Raw genomic sequence first — 26,433 nt, 5'->3', positions numbered from 1 at the left:
AATCAGAGGAGGATATGACACACCACAGATGGAAGGAGCCTCAGGATGCTCAATGCTTGCAAAGCAACAAACAATGGAAAGGAAGGAAGATAGAAATGGGATTTGATAACAGGTGGTCGGTATGAAAATCTGAAATCCTAATTTAGATAAGCAGACATATACCTTTATGAAAAAAAAACCTGAAAATGGTAACTAAAAGGGTAAATATATAACATTTTTCTTATTATTTAAATGTCATTGAAGAGATAGTTGACTGTCTAAACAACAACAAAAAGCCACAATGGCATGCAGGGTTTATAATATATGTGTAAGTGAAATATATCATAGCAAAAGCACAAAGGCTAGGATGGGTGAAATGAAAGCACATGATCGTGAGCTTCTTATACAGTATGAGAAGTGGTAAAATATCACTTGAAGGTATAGCATGATAAGTTCAAGATGTGTGAATATTAAAGCAACCACTAACATAGCAAAACAAAGAGTGATAGCTTATAAGCCAACAAAGGAGATAAAATGGAGCATAAACAATACTCAGTTCATCCAAAAGAAGGCAGGAGAAGCAGAAAAAGGGAACAAAGAACAGATGGGACATGAACTCCTTTTTTGAAAAAAAAAAACATATTTCCTGTAGGCAATATAAAGTTGGGTCTTGCTTTTTTATCTACAAAGAAAAATCCAGGCACAGATGACTTCACTGATGAATTCTTCTAAACATTTAAGGAAGAAATAATATCAATTCTACATGAACCTTTCTAGAAAATCGAAAAGGAGGGAATCCTTTCCCACTCAATCTGCAAGGCCAATATTACCCTGACACCAAAACCAGACAAAAGACTTTACAAGAGAAGAAAGCTACAGACTATATCCCTCACAAAGTTGATGTAAAAATTCAAAACAAAATGTTAGTAAACCAAATCCAAAAATGTGTAAAAAGGGATAATACATAACTGGTGAGTTTATGCCAGGAAAGCAAGGTTGGTTTAACAGGTCAATTGATCAATGGAATTCACCATATTAATAAACTGAAAAAGAAAAAGTAATTAATATCTTATTAATTATAATAAAATATAACATTTTAATATTATTATATATAATAAAAATACAATAATTAATCATAATAAAAATAAAATAAAAATATAATAAAAATAATTATCTTAATACATGCAGAAAAACATTTGACAAAATACAGCATCCACTCCAGATAAAAACTCCCAGCAAATAGCTGTTCTTCTAAAGGGAATTTCCGCAGCTTGTTAAAGGACATTTGTGACAGACCTACAGCTGACGTCTTTGTTAAGGGTGAAGGGCTGAATACTCGGGCACTGAAGATCAGGAATAAAGCAAGAATGTCTGCTCTCACTGCTTCTATTCGACATTGTACTGAAGGGTCTAGCCAACATGATAGGGCAAAGTAAAGAAATAAAGGCATCCAGATCGGTGATGAAGAAGCAGAGGTGTTCTTATTTGTGGCTAACACGATCCACAGTGTAAAATATCCAAGGAAATCGACAAAAAGATGCTGGAACTAATAAGTGAGTGTAGCAATGTTGTAGGATACAAGATCTGCATTTAAAAATCAATTCTAATTCTCAATACTAGCAACCAATGATCCAAAGCAGAAAATTAAAAGAAAATTTACAATAGCCTCAGCAAATATGAAGTATTTTGGGGTGAATCTCACAAAATATGTCCAAGTCTTATCTGCTAAAACTACTAAACATTTCTGAGAGAAATCAAAGAAGACAAGTAAATGGAGAGAGAGATGTTTTTTCATGAGTTGGAAGACTAAATATTGTTAAGATGTCAATTCTTCCCAAATTGATCTATAGATTCAGTGCCATCCCTATCGAAATCCAAGAAAATTTTCTTTTTGGGAGAAATTGATGAGCTGATTCTAAAATTTGGATCAAAATACACAAGACCTAGAGTGGCCAAAATGAATTTCATAATGAACAAAGTTGGAGGACTAATGTTAACTGATTTCAAGAATTACAAAGCCATAGTAGTCAAGACAGTGTAGTATTGGCATCAGGATAGACAATGGAGCAGAATAAAGAGTCCAGAAAAAGACCACACGTGTATGGACAACTACGTTTTCACAAAGATGCAAAGGCAATTGGGTGGAGAAAGGACAGTCTTTTTAAGAAATGGTGCCGGAACACTTGGATACCTGTATGCAGTAGCACGACATTGATCAATGCCTTACACAGTGTACAAAAATTTTCTCAAAGTGGATCACAGACCTAAATGTAAAACCTAAAACTATAGAAATTCTAGAAGAAAATCTTTGCGATCTTCAGTAAAGATTTATTTAATAAGACACCAAAAGCACAGTCTATAAAAGAACAAATTAATGATTTGGACTGCACTGAAGTTAAAAACTTCAGCTCTCAGAAGATGCTGCTAGGAGCCAGCCTGGTGGTGCAGTGGTTAAGTTCACATGCTCCACTTCAGCAGCCCAGGGTTTGCTGGTTTGGGTCCCAGGTGTGGACCTATGCACTGCTTATCAAGCCACGTTGTGGCAGGCATCTCATAGATAAAGTAGAGGAAGATGGGCTTGGATGTTAGCTCAGGGCCAATCTTCCTCAGCAAAAAAAAGAGGAGGATTGGTGCTGGATGTTAGCTCAGGACTAATCGTCCTCAAAAAAAAAAAAAAATGATGCTGCTAAGAGAATGAAAAGACAAGCCAAGCACTGGGAGAAAACAAAGCATACATCTGATAAAGGATGTGCATCCAGAATACGTAAAAAACTGTAAAAATTTAATAATAAAAAAAGCCAGTTAAAAATGGGCAAAAGATTTCAACAGATATTTCAGCAAAGAAGATATATGGATGGTAAATAAGCATATGAAAAGATGTTCAATATCATTCATCATTAGGGATCTGCAAATTAAAACCTCAATGAAATACCACTTCACACCTAAACTTACGAAGGCTGACCATATCAAATGTTGGCTAGGATGTGAAGGGACAGGAACTCTTAGACACTGGGAATATAAAATGACCCAACAACTTTGAAAAACTATTTGGCAGTTTCTTAAAAGGTTAAACATACACCAGCACTCCACTCCTAGGTGTTTACCCAAGAGCAAAGAGAGCATGTGCCCACATGAGTATTCATAGCACCTTTGTTTGTAACAGCCCAATGCAGAAGCAACCCAAACATCCGTCAATGGTGAAAGGACAAACCAACTGTGCTGCATCTGTGCAACGGGATGCTACTCAGCCGTAAAAAGGAATGAACCATTGTTGCACATTGAGAATACGGCTGCATCTTAAAATAATTATTCTGAGTAAAAGAACCCAGATAAAAAAGAGCACATAAAAACCAACTATGCTCATTAGTGGTCAAAAATGAAAATAGCAAGCTATTAAACTCTAAGCTTAGATTCCAGTCAGTGAAGAACACATTGATGATACAAAATTATTAGTGACCTAGAGAGCAAATCAGGGAATTTCATTTTCATTTTCAAAGATTGATGAGAAATAACAAGTTGATTTCAACAGTCAGAATCCCCCTAATTATTAACTCAAGTGATCAGATGTAAATGATCATCCTTCTAAATCAGTTCACCTACACAGAATCTGTTCTTTTATTATTATTATTATTATGGATAATTTTCAACTATATAGCCCCGCCCACTCCGTGTGCCTCCAGCCCGGACATCATACCATTTCATCTGGAAATATTTGTTTGCATTTCTACAAGAAAAAGACTACTTTCAGGCTCTGTTTTAAACTTCTCATAATTCAGAAGCAGCCCCGGCAACTTCATCTGAAAATCTTGGGGAGATTTGAGAGGAGAGCGGGACTGCCGCACACTGATAAAGGAGAAGCGATTTAACCGCCAAGAGATTTTTCTAAAGAAAAGGCTTATCTTCTCCATTTACAAAAAAAAGAAAAAGAAAAAAGGCTGATTTTTCTGTAGCTAGTGGGCAGTGATGTCCTATTAGGCTCCATGTGAAAATCCCAGGGGCTATTGTGTAACATGACCATTATCCAGGAAAGGAATGTGCATTTTTAGATGGCAATGTAAAATTCTAGAACCAGCCCCTGCCGTGCAGTCAGGCTCCTAAGGGCATCCACACTTGCTTGCTAGGGGGATCGCCCAATAGGTGTTGGCCTGGGAGTGCGTCCGGGACACCAGGTCCCTGGAGATGTTTTCACAAGACAGTGGGATTCTTTGTTCTTCCAAACCTTCAAATCTCTCCACCTCCTTTTCTTTTTTCTTCTTTTTTTTTCCTGCTGTGGCACCACCTCCCTTCTCAGAAGCGGTAACTGTCCTCGTTGTAGGGAAATACTCCATTGAATCCATAGCATTGCTAGTGAGAAGGAAGAAAGTTTGTGAGGACAGAAATTTGCGCTCCTGCTCCTTCCCTCCTTTTTTTCCGTGAATTTAGCTACACTATACGTAAACAAAGTACACGAATCCTAAGTATGTAGTTTGAGGAATTTTTACACGTTTGTGTTCATGTAACCATCACGTACGAAAGCATGTGGAACTTTTCACGGACCCCAGCAAGCTCCCCCATGCTCACTCCCAAGATCGGTAACACGCCCCCGCCCCTCCAAAGTAATGCTGCTCTGACTTCTGCAACCGGAGGTAGCTGTTGCCTGTTGTTGAACTCACCCAACCGGAACTAAGTCTTCTTGGATGTCCAGCTTCTTTTGTTCAACGCTGTCACGAGATCCATCCATGTTGTGTGTTGCAGCAATCTTTTGCTTTTTTTAATAAAAGAATGTTATACGGTCCTCCATTGGATGAATATGTCACCATTCATATTTCTCTTCTCCTGTTGATGGACGTTTGGGTCTGTCAGCAACAGTAACACCATCCCTGGCCAGTCAGTGTGGTGCACTGTCTTCTTCAGACTGCGCCCTGCCCTTTCACTCTCCTATTGTGGCCTTTGATGAAGAAGAGTTGTTAATTTTAATGAAGTTCAACATATTTATCTTTTTCTTTATGGCTACTGCATTTTGTGCTCTGTTTAAGAAAGCCTTGCTCACCCCAAGATCTTTTCCTGTTTTCTCCAGAAGCTTTGTTGTTTTTCTACTTTTCATGTTTAGGTCTATAATCACTTTCAATTTAATTTTTGTCTCTGATGTGAGGTAGGGGTGAAGATTCATGTTTTTCCCACATGGATATCCAATTGACCCAACACCGCCTACTGAAGGGCCATCTTTCCCCACTGACTTTCAGTAACACAATTCATTGGCCATCTAAGCGTGGGTCTGTTTCTGGACTCTAGTCTACCCATTGATCTATTTGTTTATCCTTACACCAACATCAAACTATCTCAATTATTAATCTTTGAAGTAAGTCTCAGTATCTGGTAACATAAGTCCTTTTACTTTGTTTTTCTTTTATAAGATTGTTAGAGTTATTTAAGGTCCTTTGCATTTCCAAATGAGTTTAGAATCAACTTGTCAATTTCCATAACAAAACTCTGAAAATTTTTATTGTTATTGCATTGACTTTATAGGTCATTTTGGGGAGAACCGACATCTTAACAATATTGACTCTCTGACTGACCCGATATATCTCTCCATTTCCTTAGGGTTTCTTCACTGTCTCTTGACAATGTCTTGTAGTTCTCAGTGTAGAGGTATTGTACATCTTTCATTAGATTTTCCTATTTCTGTTACTATAAATGGCATTGTTTTAAATTTCATTTTCTAATTGTTGCTAATATGTAGACATACAAATTTCAAAATGTTGACCTTATGTCTGATGACTTTTATAAATTCTCTCTTATTAATTCTCATAGTTTTCTTTAGATTCGTTTCTGTATATACTATGATGTTACCTGCAAATCATGATGGTTTTCTTTCTTTTCTTCTAATGTTTTACACCTTTTGATTTCTTGTTCTTGTTTTATTGAGCTGCCTAGGATTTCCAATATAATGTTGCATAGAAGTGAGAGTAGCAACCTTTCTTGTTTGTCATCTCAAGAGGAAAGCATTCAATAGTGTATCATGAAACATGATGTTAGCTGTAGGTGTTGTGTCCATATCCTTTTTGAGATTAAGTTCCCCTCTTCCTAGCTTTCTGAAAGTTTATTTAAAAAATCAAAAACCAGTGTTGAGTTTTAGAAAGTGCTTTTTCTACATCTATTGAGATGATAATGTTTTTTCTTTTTTATTTGGTCAAATGGTGAATTGCACCACTTTTTGATTATTAAACCAAATTTGTACTCATGAAATAAACCCACTTTGGTTATAATGAACGTGTTTATACACCCCTGGATCGGATTTGCATTTTCTTTGATTTTTGCATCTCTGTTTTTGAGTCATGTCTCTGGAAATGTGCGCGTGGTGGGTGTTTGGATATGGTCAGATGAATAAACTCCTGAGTGTCCCTCGGCCAGACTCTGTGGGCACTGCTGTGAGGGCTTCATCTGGGTGTGGTTTCCTCATTCCCGCCCACTCTACACCAGCTTCTGCTCATCACTCTGCAAGGGGCACTGCAGGAAAGAGACCACTCAAATCTTAGGCCAAGCGAGATGTGCTCAGAGCCGGTGGAGTGTCCAAACGGGGTCCCAACCGCCCTGGGGGAATCCAACCCCAGCAGCCCAGGGGCATCCCGGAGCTGGCTCCCACTGCTCGCAACAGCTGATGCTTAGCACTTCAGGAATTGTGCAAGCTGGTTATTGATTAGACATTATTAAAAATTAAATCATATAAACTTGCAATTAAATAAGTTATATTAAAAACAAAGATAAGACATACTCAAAACTCATCACTTTTTAATTATTTTACTACCCTCTTTGCCTTTTCGGTCATTTCCATTTGTTACATCTATATGGCGGAAATACTGTATAATGGTTGGCTACTGATCATCTTTGCCCAACTCGGCATTTAGTGACAGCATGTTAGAGCTTGAAATTGGCTGTGTTGGGAGTATTGACGATATGGAAAACACCAAACACTACAAATCAGGGCTTTTTATTTTCCCCGGAGAACTGGTTGTTAAACATTTGCAAGCACACTGCCATAGCGACATCTGCTCCCTACATCTCTTCCCACTTTAGCACCATCCGGCTTTCTCTCTATTTATCAGTTTACCTGTTTGTGTACCTTTCCTACAAGAACATAAGTTCCATGAGGGTGGAGATTTTTGTTTGTTTTCTTCATCTTAGTGTCCTTAGCACCAACAGCCATGTCTGGCACACAGCAGGCCCTCAAGAAATTTTCGTTGAATGAATGGATGGGAGTGTCTGCACACCCTCCCTGCCTAACTCCCGCAGGCACTGCATCATTTAGCCCCAAGGACTTGGCCCATTTGCAGCAACTCTGCCTCCCCCAGCCCCGACTCCGAAGCCTTCATCCAGGACTTCCTTCTCTCCCTGACATCAACAGCCTTTCCCTTCATTTCTCCACCTCTGCTCTTCCTGCTTGCTAAGACCCCTCCACAGACCCTCCAGGAAGGCTGGACCTCATCATTCCTCCTTCAGCCTCACTGTGGCTCCTGCAACAGTGTTTTAAAAAGTCTAGTTCCAGACCCTGGACCTGCTGCTTCTTGTTACACAGTTGGATTATACTTCGGGAAGAATATAATTTTGACGGCAGCCTAAGGCTCCCTGGAGACGCTTCAGGTGGTTAGCATCTGATGTGCAGGTGGGAGAGGTATAGCGGTGGGGTTTGAAAGCAGCCCAACGCACACAATGGGAACAAATGAGCTTTTATCTATTTATACACTAAAGTTTTGGATCTTTGCGATTTTGTTTGAAAAAAGAATTTTGCAGATCTATAGGATAAAGTCTACTGAATACTCTCCTCTTGGAACATGTAGACCCACGGTCCTTCCTTCTCTGCCCTGCTCTGGAGGACCTCTGTGGACAGCACCAGCCAGGTTCCCTTGCCTGCTATGCTCCTGGGGCTTTCGGCCAATGGGAGGCCCTGACACAAGATGGGAGGAGGGACTAGAGACTGTCAGGGTGCTATGCCCCCGCTCCCGCCTTGCCAGGCTGTGGTTGGCACTGGCTGTGGTCCTCCATCCAAGACCATAGCTCCTGTCGGGTGGCTCTTCTGACAGCTCCAGTTCCCCTGTTTCCAGTTACCGCTCCCTTCTCTTAGCCCTCCAAACCTAGGGATGCTAACCATTTTCCCTTCCCACCGCTGCTGGCCCCCGGGCTTCACCCTCAGTTGTTGTTTCCTGAGCCCTGCCCACACCTCTGTACATAGCCCCTTCATTAAACTCTCCTCAGCCTCCCTTTTGAGTGAGCTGGCTATTTCCTCCTGAACTCTCACCCATACCAAGCCCTTATTCTTGAGTGTGGCTTCCAAGGCCGTCATCCTTCATCATGGCACCCTTCCCCCATACAGCTTGTCCTCCGTGACCGTGGACTCGTCACCGTGCCGTCTCACACTCTAAGCCCTTTCTCACCTCCGTGCGTTGCTTCTGCTGTGCCATTTCTCCTCCAGGCTGTTGATGGTACCAGCACCAGGCACCTGATGCTGCATTCACCTGTCTGCGGGTCGGTCTCCCTGCTGGGGTGTGTGGGTGCTCTGGGGCAGCAGGGGCAAGATACCCCTTAGGCCTGACACAAAGCCTGGTACAGAGCCATGTGCTGACTCAAAGTGATGACTGAAAGGCAAGTCTCCTCCAAACGCCATCCCTGCCCGCAAATCATTAGCATATCATCTCTGTTGGGTGGAAAAATCCCCAGGCACAGGCTCAGGGACAGTGTTACTGAGGCCTCTGTGCTGCTTAGAAGGATAGGGAATAACTTGAATAGGAGGATTTGAGATAGGGAGACCTGGCTATAAGGATGCTTTGGGTCCCAGTATTTCTAAACCTGGCTTCCTTAGGCAAGATGCTGCTTTAGGCCAGAACTCTGGGTGGGCTGGGGAGCCCTTCTTTGGTCTCTGACATCCATTCTCACTAAGGTCACCCATGTCTCCATTGAGATCACTTACTTAAGCACCTCATCGAGCGGGACTCAACCCTGGCTGCCCATTAGGATTACCTGGAGAAGTTTAACCACTGCCAGGGCCCGGCCCCACCCCCAGAGGTCCTGATTTAATTGGTCTGGGGAATGGCCTGGGCACTGGGACTTTTTACAAAGTTCCTCACGGGATCCTAATGTGCAGCCAGGCTTGTCTAATCATATCGTCCAGCTCATTAAAAGGAGGACCCAAGAATTCTTGTCCTTGTCCTTCAGGAGTTCTTATCCTTGCCCTTTAGGAGTTCACTGTCTAACCAGGGACACACACGTTATCTCTGGAGTCTGGGCGGAGGTCCTGGGTATCTGTGAGCTCCGTGGACGTCGTGGCTGAGGCTGTGAGATATTCAAAGTCAAGTCCAGAACTAGCTGACTTCCCGCCTGAAGCCTCCTTTTGCTGGTGTGTGTGTGTATGTGTGTATTACCCACTGATGTACGTTATAGTAAGAGTCCATACTACTCAGCCATAAGAAATGACGAAATCCGGCCATTTGTGACAACGTGGATGGACCTTGAGGGTATTATGCTGAGTGAAATAAGTCAGAGGGAGAAAGTCAAATACCATATGATCCCACTCACAAGGAGAAGATAAAAACGACAAAAAAAAAATAAACACATAGCATTAGAGATTGGACTGGTGGTTACCATTGGAGAAGGTGGGAGGGGGGAGGGCAAAAGAGGTGATTAGGGTCACATGTGAGGGGATGCACTATAATTAGTGTTCGGGTGGTGAACATGATGTAATGTATACAGAATTTGAAATATGATGTACATCCGAAAAAATAAAAATTAAAAAAATAATAAAAAAAATAAAAACATAAAAACACAAAAAAACCAATAGTCCAGAGGCGAACTCAGAGCCTTGACCCAGACAGTTAACGCCCATGAGGGAGGTTGGCAGTGAGAGGTCCCGACGTGCCGTGGGAGGGGTGGACCTAGGGTAGATTACACAACAGAGGCCTCTTCTCCAGGGGCTGTCACTACCCAGCTTCGGCCAACATCACCATAAAGGAATGTGGGACTGGTCTTCATGCATCTCCCTATTTTTCAAGAGAAGTCAGTAATCTGGGTTTTCTGTTAAATTACTTGATGTTTCTGAGCTGAGCTCAATTTTAGTAAAACACACACACACTAAGTGGGATGACAAGCATATCTGCAGAGGGGAATGGGACCCAGGCCCCCAGACCTAGAGGGAATAGCAGACCAATTCCTTGTGTTTAGGACTAAAAGTGGAGATTTCCAGTCTTTGCCAGGAACCTGAGGACCGTGGTCCCCTGTCCATTTGCCAAGGTGCGGACGCCCACCTGTTGAGAGTGTGTGGCTGGAGCGAGGTCGGGGAGTGGGCGCAGCTGTCCTGGCACCAACTGATCGCCAGGTAACTGTGTTACTTGCTACCTGCTACCGCTTTGGCTGTAACATCGCGAGGTGACGAAATTGTTTCTTAGTGAAAGATGGCCCCCAAAGAAGCCAGCTGCTGGCATGAGTGACGAGAAGAGAAGCAAGGGAAAGAGATGGCTTTTATCCAGAAAGTGGGAATGTTAGATGGGTGAGCCACGGACTTAGCAGGGCTCAGAGCTGCGGGGACCGTGCCCACCATGTGCTCCATTCGTAGACAGTCAAAAACCGATGAATGGGTCTGTTTCAGCAAGTGCCTCCACCAGAAACGGGTCAAGGAGAGAGAGGCCAAACCCCCGAGAACACACCAAGGATGGGATGGGCTGGGTTATGATGGGCACTGCCCCGGGGAGTGGTCAGGAGGCTCCCAGGAGTCTGCAGGGAAAGGTTTTTGGAGGTGAGTGTGTGTGTGTGTGTGCATGTGGGGCCGGCACTAACACACAAGGAGCCCTGGAGATATGTCACATCCACCCAGGCATGTGGACTGCAGCTTGGGGCAGAATGGCAGTGCCGTGGCTCACTCAGCTCAGCTCAATGGGTCACAGAAGCTCGAGCTTCGAGAAGGGACAGCAGGAAGCTCCCCGACCCAGAGAGCACCCCCCGCCCGCTACTCCCTTTCACTTGTGTGGCTCCCTCTCCATTTTTCAGAACTCGGCATCTCCCCAGAGGCCTTCCTTGTTCACTCTCAGAAATGGGGTCTTCCGTGTCCCACTCTCTAGCCCCCACCCAGCTCATCTCTTCCCTCTATGTGTCATCAGTCTCTCCCTATGAATGTAGGCTCCAACAGGGCAGGGCCACAGCCCCTCCTTCCTGTCCCCGGGGGTCAGTGCTGGGGGCACACAAATGCCAAACACCTGCATCCAAGCTGGCTGCTGGTGCTGAAACTGGGACCCTAGGAATTGGGCGAGGCAGGGCCCTCATCCACTGGTCCAGCCCCCACAGTGTGTAGGAGGAAGTGACTTACCCAAGGTCACAGCATATAAGTGACAAAGCTAAGACTCAAACCTAGGCCTCTCGACCCCAAAGCCTGAGGCCGCACCTCTGCAGGAAGCCAAATGGCAGAACCCTGCCTGAGGCTGAGACCAGCCTCCAGCCCCAGGGTCAGGGCAGGGGGGACACTGCCCCTGTCTGCTTCCTCAGTCTGTCCTCAGAAAGGTTGTCTTCCCTTAAGAAGCAGGTGTAGAGAGCACCTCTTCCTCCAGGAAGCCTTCCCTGCAGGCCCCTTTGTGAGCTTCCTCTCTTTTTATTAGGCTGCCCTGTAAAGGCCTCCCCTGGGGATGGGACACGTCTACCCGAGCTCTGGGCCCTGGGAGGCTGGCACAGCACATGTTGGTGGCCTGTGTTGCTGAGGGAATGTGGGCAGTCCTGACCCAGACACAGCCTGAACTGGCTCCTGACCAGTTTCCAGCTCTGAGCCTGGCTAAGCCACTCAGCAATTTCACTGCTCCTTGGTGACAACGTGCCCTTCCAAAGCAACATCCAGCCCCACCTTTGGGTCCACTTTGAAAGTGTTGTCCCATAGGGTTTACCTTCCCTGACCCTGTGCCCCCCGCAGAGCTACCCCGTGGACACGATGGCTCTGGCGTTAGGAAATGACCTGTTTGTCTGCCGTCACGGCTGGCCTTGCATGGACCCAGGACGTGGGCACATCTGCTCTTCCAGGGCAGGCCTTTGTAAAGTAACTAGAGTGTAGGCTCAAGCGGGGACAAGATAGAAGAGACGAGAAGCACCTGGAGAGGTCTGGGGACGGACTGGGCAGGTGGATGGAAGAAGCCAGTCCCGCCCCTCCCCAAAGAGCATTTAACACACAGCTGAAGGACTGAACGACAAACTTTATTAGAAACGCTCCTCATTCACAGTCAAATTCACATTAATGTCGGGGACGGCAGTGCCGTCTGGGACTCCGGGATCCCACTGCTGTGACAATTTCCAGTTAAAAATGTGTCTGGGCAAAGAGCGATGGAAACAGGAGAGAGAAGCCCAGCGGTGGCGGCGGCAGCAGCAGCAGCAGCATCGTCCGTGAGAGGACAGGCTCGGAGTGGGCAGCGAAGGCACCTGCCACATCCGCCCTTGCAGTTACAAGGCTGCCCCAAGGCCCCAAGCTGATAAATAAACAGCACACCACACACACGTGAAACAGAAACAAACTCGCACAGTCTCCTAAAGTGAAAAAATAACTCGCTCAAATAAAGCTTTGCGGCAGCCAGGCTGCCTCCTGAATGGATGGTCACCGGAGACCGTCAGCACCCCGGAGGGCTCCCCAGCCCCAGGACATCACCCGCTTGGGCGTCACAATGCCCCCAGTTCTCCTCATAGCACCTTTGGACTAAGTACTGCCCTCACCACACTCCTCTTTTAAAATGCAACGCTGCTGAAAATAACAACAATAAAGGATCTACTCCGTCCCTGGGTGAACTAATCAAACTCAGCTTCCCTGAATAGAGGTGCCTGGGGCATCCAGAGAACCCGGGGGGGCGGGGGGGAGGGGAAGGGAGGTAAACGGCGTCCACAGAGGCGAGCTGGGAGGCTCTCACTCGGCTTCGGCCACTTGCCTGCTCTGCAGCTGGGCATCCCCGGGCAACAGTCTTCCGAAGGGGCACAAAGTCCTAACGTGCCCCGACAAGCCCGCCGCCCTGGCAAGGGGTGGGCCCAGAGCCCCGGCCAGCAGGCGCGCTCCCCCTCATTATTCAGAGGCAGTCTCCTCCCGAGCGGGCCCGTCCCCGGGAGAGGCTCCGCCCCATGTCTGATTCTTCCTCGGGGCGAGGAGGCGGGCTCTCCGATCGAGGCGCGGCCGCAGTGTCGCTGTGGCCCCGGCGGGCCAGGCGCCAGGCTCCCCGTGGCTTCCCAGGAGGTGTCCGACGTGCGGGCTGCGCCCAAGGCAGCCAATACTGTTGGCAACAGCCGTTTCGTGTTCCAAGCGGGGAACCGCGCGTCCCGGGCGCCGGCGGCCCCTCCCGCCGCCGCGTGCGCCCGGGGCCGCCAGCGCCGCCCGGCCCGCTCACTGGTACTGCAGGTAGTTTTTGAGCGACTGAGGCAGGGGCAGCGCGCCGATGTCGCCGAGGCGCGGGCGGCCGAGCGCCGAGCGGATGCATCTCCGGCACAGGTCCATCAGCGGCAGCGGCTCGGCTGCAACGACAGGGCAGGGTTAGAGGCCGCGCGCCGCCCGCCGCCGCCGCCCGCCGCCCTCCGGGCCCGCTCCTCCTCCCGGAAGCCTGCTCTGGTTACACCCGCTGAGGAAAGCCTGCAGCAGTGTTTTTCAAACTGTGGGATGCAAACCGATCAGACTGAAGAATTGTGGGAGCAATCCATCGCGTGGCGACCAGCAATCAAAAAACAAAAAGAAGGAAAGAAAAGAAAGAGAAATGGAGAGCAGTGCCATAGCAAGGATAAATACTGTCCCATGAAAGCTCTATGCGATGCAGGTGTCAGCGGGTCTCAGGGTAAGAAACCCTTCTCGCCGCAGGCCGTGATCAAAACGGGCCGCTGACCGCGGGCGCACCTGCGGGGCTTCCTCTCTGATACGGGCTAGGTCCGGGGAGGCGTCTGAAACCCCTCCGGACCCTCGGACTTCTCCTATAGCCTCTCCTGATGGTCAGCAGATGCACTTTTCCCCAATACCCAGTTCTGGAAAAATCCATGGATTAATATCCATAAACCATGGAACCCCTGGACATAGGATTGAGTTTAACTAGGTTTATCCCAGGCATACTCATTAAGCTCTTCTTCTCTTCCAGGCCCTCTGATTGGCCCTGGAGATACAGACATCTAAGCCAAGGCCAGAGGCAGCCCTGGAAGTGGAGGAAGGCTCATGGTCAGGGAGTTTAAACAGGCGACAACTGTAATAGAGGGTAATATATGCACTAATTCCTAACCGCATAGGGACAGAAACCGGGGAGTTCCTGCATGGAAGAGTTGTTTGAAAGCTTCAAAGAGAGGATACCTGATGGGGGTTTTGAAGGGTGCATAGGAGTGTAATGTGATGTGAGGTTGGGGAGGGTGTTCTAGGCAGAGAGAACAGACAGAGGCATAAAACAGGACAGGCTGGGAGGTCTGGAGGAGAGGAATGGTGACAGACAGCTGGATCGGGAATGAAGTGACGCTGGTCACGTGTTGTCTCGTATGGCTTGTACAGGCCTATTTTCCCAAGCCTGCAGGAACGTGCTAGAGGCCTGAAGCTGCATCTTAACACTTTTTTGAGACCTGAACAAGTGATGTTTTACAGGTATACATAATGTGCTAAGATACAATGAAACCCTACGTGGTAGACCCGAACACACGAGTTGTGATAGGGATGCTCTCCAGGGGATGGGAAGCTGGGCAGGAGCGCTTCCCAGGGATTGTCACGGACTAGAGCTGCAGTTCCTAAGGAGAGCCGTCAGGATGAAGCAGGGCTCGCCCGGCCGGCGCGGTGGGAGCCACGCACAGGAGCGTACCCAGCTCCCCCTCACGTGAGGCGGGACCACAGGGGCTAATCTGCATGGAGCGTCAGTGGTTGCAAACACTTGCACCTGCGTAGCCTCCTGTGCGCCTCACACGACCCTCTCGGCTGGCCAGCGAGGCCTGGCATCCCCTCTTTTCCAGGCCTGAAAGACGGATCACTCACCCCAGTCACATGGTCACACGGTCACCATGCCTGGGCAAACACTTGATACCCCCGAGGCGTCCCCATCTCTCCCCTAGCGACACCCCTGCACGCAGATGTCCTGCGCCCTGTCCACAGCTGGGTCCGCTCCCAGCTTTGCATGCCCCCAAATCATGCCTCTGGGAACCCTGTGCCCTCCCCCCACCAATCCTCCCATCTTCCACGTCTTGCTGGCAGCTGACCTCCCCCTGAAAGTTTCCGTGCTCTCCTTCTAGTTCCTGTAGCACCAGCGCTGCCTGTGCCACCGCACAGTGGGGAGAAAGAGAACCAAGAGTGCTTGTTAAATGAGCAGCTGCTGCTTACCTACCAGGCAACGTGAGGAACGCAGCATAAGTGTAGCTGCTCGTCACTAAGGCTTATTAAGGGGCCAGGTGCTGTGCCAAGCTCTTTATTTGTTGCAACTCACATGCACGTGTGTATCAAATTCATACCACAGCAACCCCTCGGGGTCGGAACTATTATTATTATCCCCATTTTAAGGAGAAGGAAATGGAAATACAGAGAGGGTAAGTCACTTGCCCAAGGACACACACACAGCTGGCAAGTGGCAAAGTTGGGAGTTGAACCCAGGCAGCTGGAAGCTGTCTTAAATCTTAACCACATTATTGAGCATCTGTTCTGTCCTCTTTGCTATGCTAGGTTTATCTCATTTAGATGTGACTGTGCCTACTTTGGAGGAAAGGAAACTGAGGCTCAGAGAGGTAGAGGCTTATCCAGAATCACACAGCCCCAAAGCCTACATTTAGAGCTGCATGCTGCCTCCCTGAAGCACTGTGCATTGATAGAGGGTTGCTTTAAGGTGAGCAGTGAAGGAGAGGGTCCCATCTCCCAGGCTCAGTGCCGAACGTGACACAGGCCACAGGCTCTCACTCTGGCTCCCCCACCCCTTCCCAGCTCACCCCGCCTGCCTCTCCCACCGGGAGGTCTGCACCCACCTCAGTGGCTGCCCTGCAACCAAGATGCCCTCTGGGCTCTCACACCCACCCATTCCAGTGCAGACCTCCCCAGCCACATTCCCATTCTCTTTTTATTTAAAAAATTTTTTTTGCTGAAGAAGATTCGCCCTGAGCTAACATCTGCTGCCAATCTTCCTATTATTTTTGTATGTGAGTCACTGCCACAGGTTGGCCACAGATGAATGGTGTAAGTCCACGTCCAGGAACCGAACCTGGACCACCGAAGTGGAGTGTGCTGAACTAAACCACTCGGCCGCCAGGGCTGGCCCTCACATTCCCATTCTCATGGTCCTCGGGGCCTGTCACCCTGCCTCCTCTGCACAGCCCCTCCCAGGCTCTCCAGGAATTTGGAGTCCCTGATTGTGAGCTCCAGCTCTGCCAATTGCACGTTTGTGCCTCTGGGAAGGGACCTCTGCGCCCTCGTTTCCTCATCTGTAAAGCGGAGCATTAGTTCCCAGGCTCACAGAGAGGATGAAAGGATATGGCAGGTGCCAGGGCCTCAGCCAGGGCACCGTATGCAGCAGGAGCTCAGGAAATGCTGGTCCCCACTCATGGCGTATTGGCTGCACCTGGGGCACCATGCACCCTGGGCGCACTCACTGAGTGCCACCCTGACCAGACGTGCTCCCTTCCTCCACTCAGACAAACGTGGAGAGGATTTTCAACTTCATTCATTTAACAATGAATGCTTACAAGGGGACTGTGGACTTCTTAAAGGACATGGCCCTGACTCATCTGTCTTAGGCCCCCCAGCCCCCAGCCCAGGCCTATCACAGAGGGATGGCCCAGAAATGGTCTGCTAAGTAAATGATCAACTTGCTGCTTCAGGCATGTCTTCCATAGCTGTTTTTTGTTTTGTTTTGTTTTGCTTTGTTTTTGCTGAGGAAGATTCACCCTAAGCTAACATCTGTTGCCAATCTTCCTCTTTTTTTGCTTGAGGAAGATTAGCCCTGAGCTAACATCTGTGCCAATCTTCCTCTATTTTGTATGTGGGTCGCCACCATGGCATGGCTGATAGGCAGTGTAGGTCCATGCCCAGGGTCCAAACCTGCAAACCTGGGCCACCAAAGTGGAGCATGCAGAACTTAACCACTAGGCAGTGGGGCCAGCCCCTTCCATAGCTGTCTTAAGCTATTGAAAGGAACTGCTCTTACCTGGCGGCGTTTCTGCCTTAGCTTCCCGCTCTCCTGTAAGCCCCCTGAGAACAGGGCAGGTTCTAACTGACCAGTGGCTTGTGGTGGGGGTTAAATGAGTTAGGAGGGGGAAAGCGTTTAGCATGTGACCAGCACAGACTAGGTGCTCCATATGCACCGTTCTAGCGCTCTCCTCCCATCCAGACATTTGTCTGGTGGGCCTTTGTGAGGACATGCTTGGGGAGGGCCAGTAACAAGGTCAGCTCCAGCTGGGGGCCAGGGGCCGGCAGCTCCTTCTCCGAGTGAGGCAAGAGAGGCCTGCATTTCGCATCAGGAGAGTTTGAGCTGTTCATGTCTGATCACCATGCCAGAGCTTAAGAGCTTTCTCAATCCCTGTAAAGCTCTGTGCACAGACCACGTCCTCAATGCCCACGGTGTGGAGGCTTGTCAGCACCTCAGTCCCCTGTGTGTCCCCGCCTGGTTAGGGCTGACGGGAAGGGCAGAGCCCTGTTCACCCTCATTACTCTGCAGTCACTGAAGTCAGTCCAGAGCCCAGACTCCAAAGGAAGCGAGAAAGGGGGGATGGAATTTGGAACATGGCTTCAGCTCTAAATGTGGAATATAACTCATCCTTCCTCATTTCTGAGGGAACCTCACACTGACGCCTGCGCAGCAAGCCTGAGTGTGCAGAGAAAGCCGGGGTCGCAGCTGAAGAGCTTCCAGAGCCCTGAGGACGCCGGGCAGTGGCTGTGCCACCCTCCGACTCCTGTTTCTCACTCGCGTTGGCTGTGGAACCCTTCTGAGAACTGCCAAACATCGAGGCTTAGAAACGATCCCCCAGGTGGGAAGAGAAACAGAATCTTTCAGCATGGGAGCCATTCTCAGAAATATTTTCCGACTAAAGATACAATTAAAAAGGAATCATTGTTTGCAAAAGCGAATATCCAAATGGCCAAAAAATATACAAAAATGTGCTCAACTTCATGAATCATCAGAGAAGTGCAGATCACCACCACTGTGTGACTGTGCCACATGCCACCCAGAACAGCTAAAATGAAAACAGACAACAGCAAGCGCTGGTGAGGATGTGGAGCAACGGGAACTCTCTAATGCTGCGGGTGGGCGGGGAAAATGGCACAGGCACTCTGGAGAACTGAGAGCGACTCCTAAAGCTGAACCCGTGGCCTGCAGTTTTATTCCTGGTACACGCATGTACACGAGCGCTCACAGAAGCGTCATTTGTAACTGCACCAAACTGGAAACAATTCTACTGTCCCTCAACAGTGGACTGTACACGTAATTGTGCATCTTCACATAGTGGCTCAGCCACCTGCATGAGGCAACCACAATCACAGCACAAAGATGGGTGAACCACTCGAACATAATTTTGAGTGAAAGAAAAGTACATTTTGTGTGACTTCATCTGTATAGAGTTCAAAAGCAGGATGACAAAGTCAGGGCAGCGGGGACATTGGGGGAGCAGTGGTTGGGGGGGGCAGGGGGGACTCCTGGGCGGGGGGTGTTGTTCTGCTCCTTTATCTGAGTCCTGCTATACCAGTGCATTCAGTTGGTAAAAGCCATCAAGCTTAATCACTGAGGTTGGCACACTTTCTGCATATATGTTATACTTCAAAAACAAGTTTACACAATAGGTCACTGACTGAGTTAGGAGCGCCTCGGACCCTGGTGGTGGGTGTGGATACAACACAAGCTGGGCATCTTCCCGCCTGCACCAACCAGGCCAAGTCAGGGAAGGGGATGGCTTGGATCCAAGCTCCTGCTCCCCTACCAGTGGGCCAGACAGCTGGCTCACCTTCTCGGAGCCACTTTCTTCTCATCTGTAAACGGGGACAGCAACACCTCCACCCACACGTTGTGATGATATGACACAACATGCCCCTTGCCTTAAAGGTGTTCTGTCTATAGTATGTCTTATTTCAGGCCATCAGCCCAAGAGGTACCTTTAAATACAGTGATAATCTGGGGCCGGCCTGGCGGTGCAGTGGTTAAATGCACGTTCCGCTTCTCGGTGGCCCGGTGTTCACTGGTTGAGATCCCTGGTGCGGACCTATGCACCGCTTGTCAAGCCATGCTGTGGCAGGCGTCTCACATATACAGTAGAGGAAGATGGGCACGGATGTTAGCTCAGGGCCAGTCTTCCTCAGCAAAAAGAGGAGGATTGCTGGCAGATGTTAGCTCAGGGCTAATCTTCCTCAAAAAAAATAGTGATAATTTACTTGCGGTTCTGAAAATGCCTCAGTGCATCATCCTAATTGACAAGAATGCTCTGCTGTTGATGAAGATTTACTGGAGCCAGGGCTGCATGTCTGGTTCTGGGCTAAAATATCACAAGGCAATCATTTCCAAAGTTCTCCAGTGACCTGAATTTCCATAATTCACCACTCACCCCCCACACGACCCCAAGTCAGCCACAGAACTTCCCAGGGCTTCTGTTTTGCTGGCAGCTCAATGGGCGAGTTAGCTCATCTGGTCAGTAGGGTCTACGTCTCTGATGGAAACGGCGGACATCTTGGCCCAGGGATTGGGGGTCTGACCTGCTTCCCAGGCCCCGTGAAGTCTCCCCTGCCTGCAGTGGGGAGATGGCAAGACATGAGTCCCCACTGTCCCCACTGCTGATTTGTACTTTGAAAAAAGATGAGTGTTTTCAGGTTAAGAGGTGAAATTCTTTTGCAACGGTTTCAGACAATAGTGAGCAGATGGGGAAGGTTAGAGTGACAGCCCTGAAATCTGAACTTAAGGAGACCTGGGCACCATTTGTTTGTTTCCAGGAAAAGAAAGGAGAAGACACATACACAGGCAAGCACACACACACGCTGTGTGTCAGACACTGTGCTAACCACCTATCCACTGACTGTGGTGTCCGAAGGCTCAGAGGACTACCTGCTTGCCTCTGGGCCTCCCCTCATGCTGCTCCTTCAGCTAAAACACCCTTCCCTGTACTGCCTGCCAGAAGCCGGCTTCCTCTTTCAGGACCCAAATCAAGAGTGGCCTCCTCCCCAGTGAGCTGGCTTCTCTGTCCTGTGGGTCTGCACCTGTCAGGTGTCAATCCACGTAGTTACACCAATGGACAAATGTGTCATTACCCGCTCACTTCTAAAATACGGCATCCTAGTGCCAACTGGCCCTGTCGTGGCCGACAGAGCCCTCAGCTCACTTTTAGAAAGCATGTGGAATCTGGAGTTTTCCTTAGCAATTTTCACTGTTTCCCCAGCAAAAAGGGTTCTGACTACCCGGGACACAAGCAGCACCTTCAGATGAACTCTGTGCCAACAAGCGTCCTCGGCCCAGGAGGTCCCCACAGCCCCAGCGGGGCCCTCATTTTCCCTGGGCTAGAGAGTGCCCCAAGTCACTTCCCATGCACAGAGGAGTGCTGCACAGCAAGCGGCCTAAATAACGCGTGCCCTTCCCAGGCAACGCTGCCGAGCGAGGATGTGGGAACCCTCTGATGGGAGGACCCCCAACAGGGAGTTCTGGCTAGAAAATGCCACCTGATTGTGGGGCTGTGCTCAAGGGGCAGCCTGCGCCCACACGCTTGGACCCCTCCACCCAGCATCCCCCTGAAATGACAGAAGATATGTGCACGTGTGTGTGTGTGTGTGTGTGTGTGTGTGTGTGTGTAACAGCCCTGACACCAGTGCTGGAAAGCAGGAAAGGCAGTCAGCAGTGTAGACATTCGGGGAGATTCCAGGAAGACGGAAAGCAGGTGGACAGGAGGGTGGGGAATCAAGCAGAGAACCGGCAGCCCCACGCGCCAGGGGACACCTGGCTCTCAGCAAAGGAGCCCAGAGGAGCCGCGAGCTCCAGCAAGGAAGGGCAGACCAGGCACGGAGCCAACAGCGGGGTAATCCCCTACAGAACTCTAAGCCCGGTCTCTGGGGCGGCTGTGCTCCCCGCTCTGCCCCAGCTGAACCTGAGCCTGCTCTCTGAAGGGGCGGGCAGCCTTGGGGGGGCTCCTGGTCAGCATCGAGGTCCAACAGAGAGGCCAAATGGAGCACAAGCGAGCCCTTCTCCACAGCAAAGCTGGCGACGGGGGATGGTGGGAACCAGAAGACACTTCCACCTAGATGAAGTGCTCAAGGGCCTGGCCGGCCCACCAGCTCCCTGACCTAGTACCAGACAGGAAGGTGTGTCCGGCAAAATATTCTCACCCCAAGACTCTGCGGTGCTCCCCGGCAGAGGGGAGCCACTCTGCTGCAGAGCAAACAGCAGCTACATTTTCGATGTGTCTAAAAGAAGAGCCTCTACCCACTGAGTCTGAAAGTTACTCAAGGAGGTGCTCCAGCAAGATGAAAAAGGAATCCAAGAAACAGGATCGCAGAGTTTCCAGGAAAAGAGGGGAGGAAATGGAACACAGAGGAGCAGGAAGGTAGAATAAACAATATGAAGACCCATTAGATCTTGGTGCTGGGAAGAGCCTCTCTCCAAGGGATGTCGTTTCTCTAAAGTGCATCCCCCATACCACTCTGTGCCTCCTTCCCTCTGCCCCCAGCCCCCTGCCTCCCCACCACCCAAATCTCCCATTGTGCCCTCTGGAACCGCTGCTCCCCACACAGAAAACTGCACCCCCGACTTCTCTGAGAGCTCCTTCTACCCCCGCCTTACAGGAAGCGAGCATCCTCTCCAGGACACCACTGCCCCTCAGCCTTCTCTGGGGCTGTGTGCTCTCAGGGCCAGGGGGGCGGCCAGGGCTCCTTGCTCCCTTTTGCCACATGCAAAGCTCTGCCCCTCCATCTGCTGGCGAGAAGTTCCAGCTCCTCTGTGGCTCACACCACTCGGCCTGGTCCTCTCCGGGTCCTTGCTGCTGTCATCTACTGACCTCTGGCCCCTCATGTGTCAGGGCCCTGGCCTGGGTCCCAGGTCCCTCACTGCCCACTCCTGATGATGGAACCCCGCACAGGCACATCCCTCATCCCTCAGGTTCCTGGTTCTTGACTGCCTCATCCACAGGGACCCTCTCCTCCACCTAGCTACCCTCTCACTGGGCCACACCATGGACCTGAGCCTCACCCCTAAATGCCCCTTCCTGTACCCCGGACTCTGACCACTGGATCAGCCAGCCCCACTGTGACCATTATTTCCCCTCGTGGAAACCTCTAGGCCACAGAGCCCTCTCAACACCTCACTATTCCCAGGGACAAAGGGTACGGGGGCAGGCAGGATGGGGTGGCTGGTAAGCAGGGGGCACAGGGCTAGCAGTAGAGAATGGACTGGGAACAAGAAGCATCTCGAGTTCGTCTATCTCTGCTCAGTTCCATTTCAGGGCCTCCCTCCTGACCTGCCACACAGCTGAGTAGGAAGTGGCTGAGCAGCTGGCAGCCCTGGGCTCTGGCCGGCCTCGGCCACCAGCTGGCAGAGTGGCCTCGCCTTCCTCCTTGGGGCCTCAGTCTCTATCAGTGTGACAAGTCACTTGGCAAGAAGGCTCAGGGTCCTTTCCACCAGCTGACACACTTAGTGGAACAGAAATCACATGTCATCCTGGCAGTGGAAGCACTTCGACTGGACCCAATCAAATTAGGCTTAAATGCACACGAAAAAGCAAATGGCAAGGCCAGTGATGCTGGGAGATAAATGTTAGATGAGCCTTGGAGACCCAGGGCCGTGGCTCCCAAGCTGCTGGCACAGGCCAGGTGGGCTTCCTGGGGGAGTGGTGCTGAGCCAGGCCCAGGGGGCTGACTGGCTATAGCCTGCTGTTACTTCTTAGGCAGGGCTGGCTGCTCAAAGGCCACGCTCAACTTGACCAACTGAGGCTCCTTTTAGCCACAGGTTCACATTAGCAGTGTCAAAGGAACACACAATCTGGTGACCTGAATCCCTCATCCGAGGGCCTTCCGTCCCCGGGCACCCTGTGCCACGCTAGCCAAGATCTCAGCGGGCTGGAGCTCCTGTCCGCTCACTTTGCAGCCATGCTCCGGCCATGCTGAAGCCAGCTGGGGTCAGCTGTTGCTCTCTCCCAGCTGTGAGGAAGAATGAATGGCTCCAGGCAGGTGGCAGGGACTCAGGCCTCCTGGGGGCCTTGTGGCCTCGGCCCCTGTAGGGTCTTCTCAACCCCTAGGCAGATGCGGGCGGGAGGACCCTCTGTGTCTGGGTTGGGAAGGAGCGCGGAGATGGAAGAAGGTCTGTCCTGCCACTTGCCCAGCCTGGGAGCCTGGCTGGGGCTGGGGGTGCTGTCCTGGAGAAGATCCTAGCTCAGCCCTCACCCTAGCTCAAGGCCAAGGCCAGGCTCTTTCAGCAGCTTGAAACTTCTCTGACCAATGTAAGAAGTCTTCACCAGCCCATTCTGCAGATGGGAAATCAAGGCATGAAGAACATCACTGCTTTAACTAAAGGCTTCTCAAGAAGAGTTCGGAGCGATACCAGAGTTCTAATGTCATTTTGTAGACTTTGAGGATAAAGTCTTATCCAACTGGTGCTCGTCACACATGCGTGTATCCATCAAACTTCTACTTACATACTTGCTTCGCAGGACCTGAGCAGGGAGCAGGGCACTGAGAGCTTCACGGGGCTACAGCCAGGACAGGGCGACCTCAGTAAATGGTGGCAGCCAGAGGGGTCTGTGCTTAAGAGAAGGAATTGTAGGCGGAGCTGTGAGAGACAGGAAGAGGGGCTCCCAGCCCAGCCTGGGGGCGTCCAGGACGGCTTCCTGGAGGAGGCTGCAGCTAAGAGGAGTCTGAGAGGATGAATAAGAGTTAGCTCTACTGCCGGGTGACAAGAATGTTTATTGGCTCTGAAGGCATCTCTCTCCAAGATGTAGTCACAGAAATCTCTTTGGCGCAACATTGGGAAAAGTTCATAGTTTTCTCAGATGACACTTTGAGGAAACACTAATCAATTGTTGGAGAAAATCTAGTCTGTTAAAAAAAGAAAGTCAGTGTCCTCACCTCACAGGGAACAGAGGCATACCCTACAGATCTCAGCCAAGAGCCCGTGTGGGCGCCCGGGAGTGTCCGGGGGGATGAACCCCTCAGTGGACGTCCTGTGCACCACCTGATGTCATGGACATCGCTCTTCAAGCAAAAACATTTCTGAAGAGGCCCAGATCCGCTTCCATCTTCCTATCTCTGAATTCTGACCCAAATCATCAATATTGGTATTCCTGAAGGCTGAGACACTTTTATTTTGGAGGAGAAACGAAAATGACTCTGCACACCTCAATTCAACGTGCACTTAGGGCCTCCTCTTACCTGAGTTAGGGACGTTGTCGGCCTCCACCCCGGCTCCAGTCTGGGACCCTAGTGAGCTAAAGTGTGGTCGGTGGACCAGCAGCTTCTGCTTGGCCTGGGAGCCTGCTGGAAATGCAGGATCTTGGGCTCCACCAGATCGACTGCCTCAGAACCAGCATTTTAATGAGATCCCCAGTGGTTCTGGTACGTGGTCTACAGACCTACTCCCTGGGGATGCCCCACAGATGCCCTAACACCCTGCAGTGAAACCAAGCACCTCCCGTTCCTCCTCATTGCTGTGCGCCTCCCATGGGATCCTTGTCCCAGGGGCCATGTCCCAGGCTCCCAGGCCTGGACCTTCAGACACGCTCACTGTGCCCCCTCCCCTGCCCTCCAAGTCCCCCAACCCCAGGCCCTTCCATGTCCACCTTCCAAACAGCTCTGTTCCATCCTGGCGCTCCATCTTCATGACCAGCCCTCTGCTCACTTCCTGACTCCTCCAGGAGAGGCAGCCGCCCAAGGCTCATCCAGCAGAGGTCACACCTCCCACGCGCAGCATCCCCTCCCCTCTCATCACTATGGTGACTGACTGAGGAGTCTGTGGAACAACCCCCGTTGGAAATAACCCCTCATTGTCGTCAGACATCGTCTAACTTTCAGTTCAGGAAATGCGGCTCCCTGCCTGCGGTGAATCCCGGCCGACGCCAAGTGCTCCAGCATCGCTCCCTGTGGCTGGCGTTGTTGTCGCCCCTGTAGACTGTGGGCTCGCACAGACAGGGACGGGCTTTTGTTCTTGCTGCCTATGCCTTACGGCTCTGCTTTGGACACCATGGGTGCTCGGTTGGTGGGAAGGAGCTGACCGGGGTCCAGGAGAGGGGAGGCAGCTGCAACGAGCCTTCGTCTCTGTAAAGGAAACTACGGCCCCGCTCTTCTGGCTCTTCTGGCTCTTCTGGTGCAGGGAATGAAAAAAAAGTCGCCCTTTCATACTGCCCTCAGTCAGCTAAAGAACCCCCGGCAAGGTGCCCGCAGGCAGACAGAATTAATAACACCCTGTGCCAGTTCCTCAGTCTAGTGGAGGATGCTCCTGACTCAGCTGAAAAGTTTCCCAGAAAATCTGACTGTTTTCAGTTTGGAGGCTGCCCCGGAGCTGCACGATGGCTGGACACCCTGGCCTGGGACCAGGACGGGCCCTGGTCATGCGGTGAGAGCCTCGGGGATGGGGAGGCCTCTGGCTGGCATGCACCCTGCATCACAGACCATCCCGACGTCCTTAGGAGTTTTCTCTGCCACTGCAGCCATGGGAGCAACCTGGCTGCCCCCACAGACACTGAAGGAACCACGTCCATCATGGGGAGACCGGGGAGGGGAGCAGAACAAGCACGGTCCTTCGGAGACAGTTGGTGCTCATCCCATCCAAGGCAGGGTGGGGACCCGCAGGGTGGGACCCCCATTCCTTGTGGTGTGTCCACTTCTAAAGAAGAATACGGAGTGTGGGGGAGCAGGACTTGCCTACTTACTCAAAGCCATAGCAATGAACAGTGTGGTATTGACACAGGAACAGACAAGCTAGAAAGTTTGAGAACTAAAACTAAACAAGGCATTGTTTCGACACACATCTATATGTAAAAATCTATAAAGAACAATAAACACAAAATTCAGAGGCGTAGGTGTCTCAAGGCAGAGGGATGGGGGTTGGCAAGGATGGACAAGGCAGGGGCACAAAGATACCCAACTGTCAACGTTCTAGTCCTTGGGTTGGATGATGGATTCATGATGGCATTAAATTATACAGGAGTAAACATATGAATAAGCAAATTAGAATGAAAGAGGGCTATGCATGGGACCAATGATGACAGTGTGCTACAACTAAGGGTTACCTTTAATCCAATTCTGTGTTTCAGAGGTTCAGTTAAAAAATAAAAAAGAGAAAGAGAACAAAAGTGAACAAGAAAAGTTTCAAGTTGGCCTCAAACAAGAGCTTGGCCAGAAGATGAATTACAGGGAAATTCTAGTTAATGAGTAATAATGGAGTCACTCTTGCCTGTGAGAACTTGGGGGATGGCATCGCTGAGGAGGAGAGGTGGCCCAGGCCTGGAATGAGAAGGCACAGAGTGAGTTCTGGCCTTTTATTTTTTTGGTGAGGAAGTGTCCCTGAGCTAACATCTGTGCCAATCTTCCTC

General features: G+C 50.0%; 1 protein-coding gene and 1 long non-coding RNA gene across 3 annotated transcripts in view; one reads left to right on the top strand and one right to left on the bottom strand.

Annotated features, from left to right (window-relative positions):
• Positions 1–12,153: 12,153 nt before the first annotated feature.
• The window catches only part of SPSB4 (splA/ryanodine receptor domain and SOCS box containing 4), a 75,268-nt gene continuing 60,988 nt past the window's right edge, over positions 12,154–26,433 (bottom strand). The window contains exons 3-4 of one of the 2 annotated variants that reach the window (XR_011496612.1): positions 12,894–13,467; positions 12,154–12,443 (exon numbers count right to left, since the gene is read on the bottom strand). Coding sequence is in view for 1 of the 2 variants with exons in the window: in XM_014852010.3 (XP_014707496.2) it covers positions 13,340–13,467 (128 nt within the window). In the remaining variant the exon portion in view is untranslated. Of the gene's footprint in view, positions 13,468–26,433 lie in introns of both variants that reach the window. The other variant, XM_014852010.3, reaches the window with a different exon arrangement.
• LOC139041444 (uncharacterized) lies at positions 13,461–24,609 on the top strand. Its single transcript, XR_011496613.1, has 3 exons — positions 13,461–13,781; positions 14,076–15,782; positions 17,720–24,609. It is a non-coding gene; the product is annotated as an uncharacterized lncRNA (long non-coding RNA).

This window comes from Equus asinus, chromosome 21, assembly GCF_041296235.1.
Source record: "Equus asinus isolate D_3611 breed Donkey chromosome 21, EquAss-T2T_v2, whole genome shotgun sequence".
Lineage (NCBI taxonomy): Eukaryota > Metazoa > Chordata > Mammalia > Perissodactyla > Equidae > Equus > Equus asinus.
This window is presented reverse-complemented; position numbering and strand designations above follow the sequence as displayed.